This window comes from Thermobia domestica, chromosome 3 (assembly GCF_964235325.1).
Source record: "Thermobia domestica chromosome 3, izTheDome1.hap1.1, whole genome shotgun sequence".
Classification (NCBI taxonomy): domain Eukaryota; kingdom Metazoa; phylum Arthropoda; class Insecta; order Zygentoma; family Lepismatidae; genus Thermobia; species Thermobia domestica.
In genome coordinates, this window is record NC_137456.1 from 83,641,692 (window position 1) to 83,655,355 (window position 13,664).

At 34.4% G+C, this 13,664-nt stretch overlaps 1 protein-coding gene across 1 annotated transcript in view; it reads right to left on the minus strand.

Annotated features, from left to right (window-relative positions):
* The window catches only part of LOC145680558 (uncharacterized), a 77,302-nt gene extending 65,033 nt beyond the window's left edge, over positions 1–12,269 (minus strand). The window contains exons 1-2 of the mRNA XM_081751190.1: positions 12,166–12,269; positions 4,130–4,225 (exon numbers count right to left, since the gene is read on the minus strand). Coding sequence (XP_081607316.1) covers positions 4,130–4,207 — 78 coding nt within the window. The 5' untranslated portion in view covers positions 4,208–4,225; positions 12,166–12,269. The remainder of the gene's footprint in view (positions 1–4,129; positions 4,226–12,165) is intronic.
* Positions 12,270–13,664: the final 1,395 nt, after the last annotated feature.

The window sequence follows — 13,664 nt, forward strand, 5'->3', positions numbered from 1 at the left end:
GAAGTATATATATATTAGAACATATATATATATATATATATATATATATATATATATATATATATATCATATAATTAGAATATAATTAGAACATATATATATATATATCACTACAACTTTTCACAACATAAGGAGGAATGTTATCAGGACCACAAGATGCTTTTGGTTTCAACACTCGTATAGCATTTTCTATTTCTTCGAGTTTTATTTCATTTAATTTAAAGTTGTCATATATTACATTCGGTTCGATTGGCAAGCAAAGAGTCAACGTTGTATGTGGCGGGTACATAGTTGTACACTGAATGAAAGTCATGTGCAAATGCCTGTACTGTTTCGTTGACATGTTGGATATCATGACCATTGTATAGAAGGGAGTTTGATGACAAATGCTGTGTTTTGCGTTTAATAAAGTTTTGTAGGCTAATTTTATGTCAGATTTTATTTCTTTACGAAGTCTCTCAAATTGATCGCGATGATAAAATGTATTTGTTGATCCTTTTTCTGCTTGTTATGGTGGTATGTCTTAGATTTTATTTTCTTAATTATATTATAAGTAAACCAACATGGATAACTTCCGCTGATATGTCTTTTGGGTTTAACACATACAGAAAATATGTTATTAATCTTTTGATAAAAGCTTGTTAACGCAATATTTACATCATCCAATTGCGAAAGGCAACCCCTGTTTACTTTAGTGAGTTCTATGCACATCTATGGAAATCTACTTTTCTAATGTTTCTGCGGGTGTTCAAATGGGAAAGATATAAGTAAAGCGGAGTGATGCCTGACTTCGTTAGTAAAAAAGACCATTCTTTTTTACAGAAACGTCATTAAGATTTGAGAGCACTAAGTCTAAGGTTCGGCCAATGTCATTATGCGACATTAAGCCATACAGGGACATGAAATTATTTAAGTCTTTACATTTATTACATTTACATTTATGTGTTGGAAGTAGGAGGTCAAAATTAGAACATGTTATTTGATTTATATTAAAGTCACCTATGCAAAGAACGGTGCATTCTATTACTCTTAATAAATTCATAAAAATTTATATGTCGTTACTCTTGAATCAAGCAATGTATACTGCACAAATAAACATCTTTAGTGAGTGACTGGAAAGTTTGACAATTACACATTCAAAATTTAGATCATAAGAGTTTATATAGGAGAAATTGTAATTTTGATATACTGCTATTATTACACCCCTCCCTTACAATTATTTGATAGTTTAAGGTTCCTGTTCTGACGAAAAAATTGGTATCTTTTATCAAAGGACAGTCTGTTAAAAACTTTCGTTCATTGTGATTACATCATAATTATGTAATAAGATATTTGTGTAGAATTCTAGGGCTTTGGACTCTAAGTCAAAAGTATTTTGGTAAAACACTGAAAACTTTACAAGTGTGGTTTTGAAGCATGGTTTCGAATAAATAACTGTTACCTACAGAGCATGACAATGAATGAACCTCGGGGCTTGGTAATACAATTAAACTTGAAGATGAAGTTCCGCTTCTAACACTGCTCGCATTTACTAATTTTGTTGTACCTACTAATTGACGTAGTTCCTGAGCACAAAATTCTCATCGGTTGTAGGTCGATTTCCGCTTCACTGACTCAAGGCTCAGTAGTCTGCTTCTAAACAATGGGGAAGGAACATGGTTAACATTCTCAGAGCAGTAACACTTTCACTTTGAACTGCCTTAGGCTAGCTTGGTGACAAGGGTTCACAAGCTGTAAGCTGGAATATGGAGTCTCTTGTTCTGTTTGGATGCTGTCTGTTTCTGCATTCAAGTGCACTTAAAGTGATTTTCCCCATCAATATACACATAATGAAACTGCAGATAAGCATACCTTCTGCGTTGCTTTGCCTCTTTCATGAACACTTGTAAACTTTTGCTGTCATTTCTCACTTTGTTAGAATAATCATGTTCGATGTAAATGTTACTACCACGAAGTTTGCGTCTCCCTTTAAGAACATCTTCTTTTGTTTTGTCTCTTAGTCGACTTACACACTGTAGGTCGACTTTTATTCGCAGTTCTCCCTACTCTGTGAGCTCGCATTATTTTGTCTTCTTTTAATTGAATTTTTAATCTGTCCTGAATTACTTTGCACACTTTTTAATCAGTTTCTGCCCATGTCTTCCTTTCTCCCTCTTCAACATCATACCACACAATATTTTGCCTTCTACTCCTATTTTCGAGGTCGTCCAGCCGTTCTTCCAAGAATTCAGTGCATTTTTGTAACTCACTGACGTCATTTGTGATGGTCTCAAGTTTCTTGTCAATCAAATCAAGTCCATCTATTATTCTTGTCACGATTTCTGTCAGTCCACGCACTTCACTGACAACAGCTTCCTTGGAACTTTTCATTGCATTGATATCAGCAATATCCGATTTGTTTGAACCAGTGGGGCCCGGATTGGTTTCAACACCTCCTATAACAACCATTACAGGAATCACTAGTCCACATATATATAATATAGTTTGTGGGTTTCGTTTCGCGCAACAACAATTTCTACAGAAGATTCATTTCTTGATTTTTCACAGTTGATTAGACCGATAGCGACCCTCCAAACACTGAGCGAGACAGTACGCTCTGCTGCACTTCGGAGCTAGGCACACACACGTCTTTTCAGCACCTCGCAAAACGTACAGTTATCATTCCCACTTGGAAAATGCTAAATTTCTTAAATGAGATTTTCAAGATACTCCCTGAAAATTGAAGATAGTTGTTTCCTGAAATATTAAAAGTCCTTTGTCTTCTGTTTCTCATGATGGCGACATCTAGGGCTCCCAAGACAAGTTTCTCGAAATGGCAGGATCTCTAAACATACCTGAGGTCAATAGTGAAGTTTTTTGCAATCCTTAATGCATATTTTCAAAAACTTGTTTAACTGAATTGAAGGTTTGTAAAAGTAATCACAAAAAATTATTAAAGTGAAACTGTCTTCGTAAGTGTGTGTGCCTTCTGTTTCTGTGACTCTAAAATGTTATTTACTGAAGGGGACTGTGCGATTATAGTTTCGCGTTATTTTCTGTGATGAATATTTATAATAAAATCAAAACGAAAATATTAACATATACTGAAAGTTAGAAGTTAGGTACTTAAACAGAAGGACCAGTAGTCTATGCATAAGATCATATCAAGATTCATATGTCATGAAAGTAAGAGTAAGAAACGTGTGCATCTATGTATACAGAGAGAATCAGGAGATCAGTTACAAAAGGAAAAAATATTATGGGTGCAAGATGTCTTCAGGCTGTGCGTTCTGGCGAATGAGTGCAATTTTGACATTAGCAAAGTTTATTTAATGTTTGTATACCGACATATAAATTGTTGTTTGTTTAAAATTTCGGAAAATGAAAAACTCTACTAGCTTCCTGTCGTGTACATCTCCATGTTGGATACAATGAACACTTTAGAATGTTATCTTTGCGTTACTTAAGTGTGTAATATTTTCACATTTTACTTTAATATTGTTACCATTATTACAACCTTCGTCACACACTCATTCAAACAGAATAAATTACAATAATACTCTAAAGATAAGTGAAAATTACACTGCGGGAACGCCGTTGGAAGAGGAGAACAACACTAAATTTTACTGTACTGTATTTTAAACTTTCTTTTACTTGGATTATTGTTATCGTCTCTTACTTGCTAGATGCCTAAAAATTTATGTGGTTTTTGAGGCGTACATTTCTCAACATATACAGCATAAGATAAAATCTTGTTATTCCTATGTTTGCATAGATCTTTTATAGAAGGATATAGACTAAGAACAGCTTTCCTGTAACATACGATACACTATTTAATTCATTGAAAACGCCTTATGCGTTTCCTAAGATACATTTCAGACTCAAATATTTATACCTGCATACACTTTTGTTATTAATCGAGTGACTCATCTATTTAACTTTTATGTTTTTTCTCATACGTTTGAGATTCAATTCTTGATTATATAATAATAATAATAATAATAATAATAATAATAATAATAATAACAATAATAATAATTTTAAAATATGTACCGATTTTCTAAGATTGCCCTCCTCTTACGCCTGAAGTCTCTTGCACTGTTAAAACGTTTATGCTTAAGTACTACTATGAACATAATAGAACACTAACCAAACATATAAACCCAACAAGTAATGTACCCTCCTTCAGTGCAAAGTCACACAAACTTTTTTCCAGCCTTTGCGCCATGTTCCAGTTTTAAAAGGTCTGAAAAAGGAATAATATTAGTTTTAAAGAATAATACACTAAATCAAGATGATTTCAATTAATTTATTAATGCCTGTAAAAACGTATTATCTTAACTTAAGTTTGATGTATGACGAAAACTGTTGTGAGGAGAAACGTTTACAGACAGTGTACTGTAAATTTCTTTATATCTTTGAATCTAAAATTGTCAAACTTTTAAAGGAAAGAACAATGATCAAATAATAAGAATTACAACCAGCATAACATGAATATATCAAAATGGACAAGGAGGTTAGTGACTTTGTGAGAATTGTACAAAACACATGCGTTGAAGTTAACTAGAAACTGTAGTAATCACCAAGAGCATTATATCTGTTCACTAATTAATATTATCATAGGAAATTATAAAATAATTGGATAGCTGTGGAACGTACTAATCACATTGTTCGTAAGGAACTATATATCTGGATTTTTTCTGCAAAAGTGTCCCAAAAAGATGAAACGGATCACAATGAACCATGGGTGCCCGAGCATGGGCAGGAAGTTGCCCCATCTCCCTCACGAAAATATATATGTAATATCGCAAACCACCTAAATTAAATACCAGACGTAATATAGCAACTATGGAGGTGGACCACCCAAAAAAAAAATTCTTCGGACATCCTTACAAATAATTTTACGTTGTAGTTACACGTGCAATGTTTATACATTTTTCACGTAATATTACGTGTAATTTTGTGAGACAGGAAAAGCTGAAAGGACTTTTATTTGTCCCTAAACTCAAGAATAGACTTCATCACATTTTGCAAGCAATTAGCTCATGCCATCGATGTTAATACATTGCTTCTTTGGATAAAAACACATTTCATTTTTTTTCTCCGATGGTTCCTGACTGTATTAAATTTTGAAAGAAGTACATTAAATAGATTAGTGTTCGTATTGAACGGTCTGCCTCTTATTTGTTTTACAGGAAATTTGTGATTTTCATTTACGAGGGTCATTTAACTCGAAGTGGCAACACTGCTACGATTGGAGTGTCGTGTCGGCAAAAGACAGATGATGAACGTTGTGTGTTCCGTGGATATGTACGAGTCAGTTCAACGCTGCTGCGTTCGCATATTACAGTGTGAGTGGCGTGTAGAGATTATTAAAGTGATTGTTGTGTGAAATACCGCCCTAACGCAATGTTCACACGTGCAGAACGGCGTGTATTTATCAAATTCCAGGTGGCACGAGGATGAAATGCTAGGACGAATCACAAAAGATTAGTAGAGGCCTGTAGTGAAGCTGCTCTACCGTATCGGGCAATGATGAGATGCGTTGCAACATTTCGGGCGGGACGTCAGTCAACAGAAAAAATGCACGATGGAGGGCATATGCGAACGGCTACGGACGAAATTCATCTTGCAAGACTACGGACACTGCATGAGGGTGATCGGTGCTGGACTTGTAGTGAATTGGCGCAGGAGTTGTACATTTCTTCAGGATCAGTGTTCCACATGCTAACACAAGATCTTAACATGCGAAAAATTGCAGCTAGATGAGTACCCCGTGCTCTGACCGAGGTTAGAAAGTGGCATAGGTGGGAATGTACGCGCCTACACCTTTAACTTTACAATGAGGAAGGTGATGACTTCTTGCACCTCATTATTCTAAGTGATGAAACGTGGGGAAGATTCTACAAGCCTGAATTGAAATGTCAGTCGAGTGAATGACCCACCTAGAATCTCCACGACCGAAAAAACTTAGGCAAGAGCCAGCAAACGTGAAGGTGATGATGATAATGTCATACGACCACGACAGCATTATCCTGTCACAGAAAGTTCCACCGGGCGTTGCCGTCAATACTGCATACTATGCTTCATACCTCAGTGACCATTTGTGACCAGCACTGCGGCGGAAACGTCCACATCTCCTTGACTCTGGACTAATTCGGAGACTTCATCGAAGGACTGTAAGCTTCTTGAGTTGAGTGATTCACTACATTCCATTTCACAACTATGTTGCCACTTCGAGTTAATTGACTCTCGAGTAATCTGCTGTAGTTGTTATTGCCTACTGCTTTTCTGTCACAACTAATTGGATTCTTTATTATAAATATGTCAAAACTTAAAATAATGTTAGAAAGATTGAAAAATAAGAATAAAATTATGATTATTAGTATACAAATGAAATCTAAAGTTGAAGACTAGAAAGTACAACAGATAATAAATAAATATAAAAGTTTCGGAAAGATCATTGTCCATCGACGACGACACGACTGAGACGACGCATGCTGGTAGTGGAAATGCAGCTTCTTATACCGCGAAATTTGCATAGGTACACAACATGCCCCCAAGTAGAAGCAATCTTCAGAAGAGAACCATGTACCAACAAGCGGATATCCAGACACAACGTAAATTATCGCTGAAAACAGATATATTTTTGTTTGGACGTCATTAGGCAAACAACGTCACGCAAAAGTGTTCGCTTTACACTTGATAAGAAACGAATTATAACTTAGTCTTCATTAAGGATTGGATTGCGTCTGCTAAGTGCTGGATTATCAGATATGACTGTTTATGCGTATGTCTTCATTGACTTAGAATCTGGATGTCCGAGTCGAGAGGAGAACCTTACCCTTCCTAGTGCATTATCACATAACTGACAATCTTTGGACGAGCCCTACAGTAACCTTTCTTCCAGTAATTACTGAATTGCGTTTTTGGAGGTTGCCTGCTGACCCATAAACGTTATCCCAATCAAACTTCATGTTTTAGTATTATGAAGTTTAACTAGCAAAAATATAATTTTGCTGTTCCGATAATTCTATATATGAAAATATAAAATTTAGTTGCTTTTAAAAACTAGCTTATATTCTTGTTAAAAAATACATATAAATTACAGAGCATCATCCTTTTGATAATTATTCTCAATACCATAACTATATAACGACTACAATTCACAAGAAAAGTACAATTTGTTTTCGATTCACTTCTTTATGTTTCACTTCCATTTTCTGGACAATTTAATCAGCTTTATTAGACTCAAATCAACTTTGTGACTCAGTTACGTTTACCAGGAAAAGCTAAAAATTGTAATAATTTAATGCAAGGCATAATAATAAATAAAGTGAAGCAGAAAGACGGTATGTGAAAGTTAATAGGAAATTACGGAGTGATTAAATATTTTCCATTGTTCAATGCTAACACTACTATATCTCATGCCACCTCACTAGTATTAGTATTACTAACAACAATAACAATATAACTAAAGATATGAAATTATCATTTGAGAAGTAAAGGACACGAAATTATTTTATTTTGTTTCTTCACCATGAGTGGAACCCATATGAGTAGATACATGTAATCTACTAGACAAGCAAGTGGAGCAATGATACACATTTTTTTCACAGACGCTATACTAAATTTAGCAGGTACTCAGGTTACAGACGTTCTTCCTTTAACATGTTTAGTTGACTTACAATTATTGGTGGTTAATATGAAAATGGTATTTCGCAAAGTTACAGTATAATTAAAGCCGGATCTATTTCAATCTTATCATTGAGTAGGAAGTCTAGCTTACAAGCAACATAAAAACGTTCCTTTATATAATCTGACAGCGCAAAAAATGTAATGTACTATTCTTTAAAATTATTAATCTTTACGCGAAAGCAGTGTTCATGATCAGTGGAGGGCCCTGGGAAACTGGTAAATAGCGCTTTCCTTCCTGTATGTTGAAGATCGCATTTAGGGAAACTTCTAGCAAGCTCAGAAATTACAGATTACCTGAACGATCAGTCCAGTTAATCTGAATGACTGTTCTAAAATGTTATTTCTTGTTTTGTGACTGCTGGCCAACCGAAATGCAGCACACAATAAAAAATGATATATTCACACCATGAGAAATGCAATGACAAAATATCTTATGTATATGTTTCTCTGCAAAAAATGAAGATGACATGGAAATGAAATGATGCTTTCAACGACTGGTTAAAAAATCCTTGTTGATTTATCTGCTGTTATTTTATATAATTATTGAGTACTGAGAAAACGGAACCGTAGAGAGGCACATGAAACTGGAAAAATGAATCCTTTAGTTTAGGGTCCTACGATAACTTAACTACTGCTAAACAAAATGGTGACAAATGCAAATGATTGATGACACGAGAGGAAATAGGAAAATCTCCAGAAGACACATGTGAATCCTCGTAATGTAATTACTATACCTCTCGCCTTTAAAAGAAAGCAGCTCCGTTTTCGATTTCCTGTGCAAGCACTCGATTGAGAAGGTATAATAGCTTTCTTCAAGCCAGTAATCTTCATTGAGGTTCTTCCTGCTTTTTTATTTACAGTAGCTAATACCGAAATGGCAGATCTCAAGCCACTTCTAACATGCAGATCTCAAGCCACTTCCATCCTTCCATATTCGTTTCCTCATTCTACGTTTCTTGAATAGACTGTTACCTACGGACGACATCCCTCTTACGTGACAGGTTTAAGGACATAAAGGCTGATACTGGCTAGAAATGCATATATAAGTAAATAAGTGAAACCAGCAAATGTAATGATTTCATTTTATTTTATTTTATTAACTACATTTAGTCCCTATAATTTTATGCAATCACGCCTTCTGATCACACCTGCATATGGACTTATTTCCTAATCTTCATCCGAGAAGTCTCATGTTTCAATTTTTCGGTCTAGTTCATTAACAGCTTCTGTAACTACAATGAAATATTGCAACAAAATGTAAGATATGATTACGAAAATGAAAGAAAGAGTTCATATAAATGTTAGGAAAAAGACATAATTTCGTGGCTAGGGCTGTCCAAAATGATTGAATAGGTATATTTAAACACGAGCTGTTTAAAATTCGACAAAGAGTGGGCAGACGTCAATGTCGCCTTAAGGGAAGTAATGCATTTGAAATCCAAAATACATGTATTTCATCAATGCACAGTCAGTGTGTAAAGGATTTCCTACAGGATATAATTCACTGACATGGTCTGAAAAAGGCTTCCAATTAAAATTTTATTTCAATGTGAGCTCAACGTAGGGAAAATGTAAGCCTTGACAATAGCGAACAAAGAATGCTTTGGTGGGAATTCTTAAATGATAGAAACCGCAAACTCCATGGCTGAAATGTTCGGAATAACTTACGCTGATAAACATGAAGGAAAACATCACAGAACATGTCATTCCGAAGACAAGGGACCATAGAATCCTTCCGACGTCCTACGAAAGCATTTCGTTTTTGCTGTAGTAAAAGCTTATCTTATGCATCTTTGGACCTACGAGAATGTCAGAGCATATCTAAAAGTGCCGTTGAAACTCTCTTGGAATCATATCCTATACAGAATCCGCAGAAAACTATTTGACGATGAGTTATAAATATTTTTGATTACGTATGGGTGACTTCCTTTACGAAGATATGGACTGTCAATCCTTGCTTTCTCATACTAGTAGAAAACTGACTTGAGCAGACATGATTTAGAGTTTAACGTTCCTTTCAGTAGCATGGTTATATGAGACGGGATCTACTGATTAACGTGGAATCCGAACCACATGACCTTCCACCCGGAATCGAACCCGGGTCTCCCACGCAAAAGGCGCCTATGCTAACCGCTTAGCCATGAAGGAGCTCTAGAAGAAAAGTGAGTTTTGAAATTTAGCTTTTGCGTGATTTTGGGGAGTACTAACACTGGAACTACGCATGTTCCTTCACATGTTCATATGAACTTTTCCTCTTACTTTTGTAGAGTGGGCACAACGTTGCTTTTCCCTAAACAACTAAGGGAAGAATGGAAATAAGAGAGCTAGTAGTGAGTGTTTTTCTTTTCTTCCTTTTTCTTGTTCTAGAATTGACGCTACTGTAGCTCTTAGTGTGATTGGGACTGATAATCGTGTTTTATTAGGGTTGTTTACTGCGCAAATTTGTGTCGAGTAATACAGGGTTGACATGAATTCGGAGGAAGCCTTCTTAGGTCTTCGGAAGAAAATAATAAGGTTGTCGGAATACTACTACGTCAAGCAATTATAAAATTGTACCAACGAATTTAGTGAACAGGGTCAACAGTGTCTGAGCAACCTATTTGTAAGTGTAAAATAGATTACATACTTACATAAATTATTTTATTTTATTTCTTGAGGCATTAGGAAAAACGAATTATATATTGAAGTTGTAGAAAATAATAGGATAGGTCTATCTTTGAATTTAGTGATTGTTGAAATTTTGTAGCCAATATATGCGTATATCCCTATTGCAAATAGTAATCAAAAGCAATGTAAATGCGAAAATAGAGTTAGCATCACACTGAAAGTAGCGAATGTGTTTCCTTCCTCTTAAACAAATACACAATTTTACAGTTTTTATGTGATCACATTTCGTTATTAACTTGTATACTTACTTGTATTGGGCATAATTAGTTTTTGCATTGTCTACTAATTTATAATAACACAAGATTACATAAGTGATTTACATTACATAAGTCCTTTCCTTTTTGTGAATTACTATGCTTTTTTTCTAAACACTGCACCATATATTAATAATCTGTACGTTTGACACAGCCGGCTGTATTTTCGTTTTCATAATACATTTCACTTGATAGTAATTTTGAGTATATATATATATATATATATATATATATATATATGTATGTATCAAAACACCTAAAATCAACATACATGTACGCATATGTATGTCACGAGCATACTTGTTATCTTTTATTCATATATTTCATTATGAATGATAGCTCCATAGGTTTTGTAGTGTTGTATAATACGAAGCGGTATAACTTTCTCAGAATTTCAAATATGCAATCAGATTGCATTTAACTTCAATTGGTGAAAAGTTATTGGCACCTGAATGTTATTTGTACTATGACTCTCAGGTCGGCTATAACAACTCACTTCTTGGGCAAACTGTATATTTTCACCGATTTTTAATCACCATGCAAAATTAATATTTATTTATGTGTACGGAACTGCTTTCTTGCTTTGTTCTGAACGATTTCGAGCCGGTGAGAAATTATGTCCTTTCTTTGCACACAGATGTTTTCTAGACAGACTGAGAACGTCAATAACACAAAGAAAGAAGGACAGCAAAATTGAGTTTATGTTTTATAAACAATAAACATAGAACAACTTGGCAAGCGTATGGAATTACGTGGTAAAAGATTACTGCAAGGTAAACACATTACTGAAATTCGAACCTGTTTTGCACGGATTCGCCCATTAGGTGAATGGTAATCACAGTATACAAACTGAAGGGAAGCGAAATATCTGAATTCAATGTTGTAGCTCATGACAAGCAACTATAGAAATATCTAAGAGATAAGGATTTACATAACTGCGAAATTTACGTTAGTTTGGAACACAAATATGCGAACAAACGAAAACATGTCAGGATAATACCCATAACGTTTTCAGTAACATACAAATATTTAATTCATCATGTATGGTAAGTAGTTTTATGACATATAGAGTGATTTGCGCTATCCTCATTTATGTGTATTTGCACCTCCGCTGACGCACCTGCTACCTAGGGAGGAAACTCACTCGCTACCTCTTGGACCCTAATAGTGCGCTCCTGCCCTAATTCGGTTAGATAGATTCTTGTTTTTTGACTGGACACTTAACAGAAGTATTATGCAGTGTACTCTGTGCAATATTTCTTATCGGGTAGATACACTGAAACACCCTTAAAGTGAATATATACGTAACATAATATTAACAGAAATTAGTGAAAGTTTAACATTTTTCAGAGAAAAAGGCGTTTAGTCGGAAACTCGGCGGCCGACCAACTTCGAAATAAATGCCAAATTACGAGGTAACCTAAGTGACATTTAAGTAACAACAACTGCTCTGTGTTACAAGATAACCTACCTAATAGAGCCCACCTAAGTGAATCTGCTAGCAGAAAAGTCAAAACGTGTGTAGGAATGCTCAATCAGTATTAGTAATTTAAACAATATATATTACCTTCTTAAAACAAGTCACTAAAATAATCTGAACATATTGGTTAACAAACACCAAGAAATTAAAGATAATAAGTCTCTCTTCACATAAAAAATATTTAAAAGCAATGATACAGAGTAAACTGTTTCTTCTTTTTCTTTCTTAAATTACAAGCATTCTATTCTATCTTCTACAGGCAATGAAATTCACACGAAATTGACATCTCAGTTGTGTATCTCTCATTGATTATCGGAATTGTACTTTGATTGAACATATGTGCTATATTTTTATTCTTATCCCTCTCTTCCTGAGAGATGTATTATTATCTAAACACGTTTTCAGTTTTACAAGTCTTCATTTTAAAATTTCTTCGGTACAGATTAATTGTACGGATTCATACATAAATTCAAGCATATACATATTTATTTTTCTGTAAACCGACTTTATGTATCATAAACAATCATTTCTGTGGTGTGGACTTGTATTCCTGCACAGATATTCATTTCAGGGGGATTTCAATATATGCACACGATAAGATCTATTGTGCAAAAGAAATTAACTAGCTTCTGCTAATTAGCTACTAAAAACCACGAACGCTATGTAATCGAGTCAAGGCAGAAGCGCAACAGAGAGCCCGAGCGGCTGCGAAGGTGTAAGTCTGTATGAAGCAGGCGTGTCAGTGAAGGTGAATATACACATAAAAGTGGACAACGACAAACATACTCTATATGGTATAAAATTACTTACCCTATGTATTGAGTTATTTATTTGTACGTTACTAAACACGTCATAGGCAATATTGCAATACGCTGTGTTTTCATTCCTTCAATGTTTTCTTCCAAAAAACAAAATATAACTAACGAACATTTCGAAATCATGTGGATCAATTAAATCTTGGATACTTCTATAGCTACTCGTCATGACTTACCACATTGATATCAGATACTTTAATTCACTTTGTATACTGTGAATACTAGCCACTTAATGAGCGAATTCGTGCATAACAAGTTCGAGTTTCCGTCATGTATTTTTACGTAGTTATGCATTTCAAAGATATAAACACAATAAATACACACAAGTCTACTAAAATAGCATTACACCTTTTTTTCTGTAAATTTTACAAATCTGTGTATCAGTACAATAAATCTGCACCATTTCTCCTTCGTTATTTTGTTTTTTTAATTAAGTTTTATATGAAGAGTAAGAAAAACCAACTAAATCATACGTATGATCTATTTAGTAAGTCAAATGTGGATTAAGTTTGAAAATTTCATAAACTTTCGTATATTTTTTCTTTAAAAATTAATACCTATTGACAATATAGTGACTTTCATGTTTCATTTAACTAAATTTTGTTTTAAATGCACATGTAAAGGACAAAGTCGTAGATAATTATGAACATCTAGCAAAAGATTTTGTTCCTGACTTTTAAAAGCTCATATTTCGGAAAACTAATCCGGTAGTTGCCACAACTTTGTTACATCAGCACATAATGTTTTTTTCTTAGTTGTACCTAATTTGAA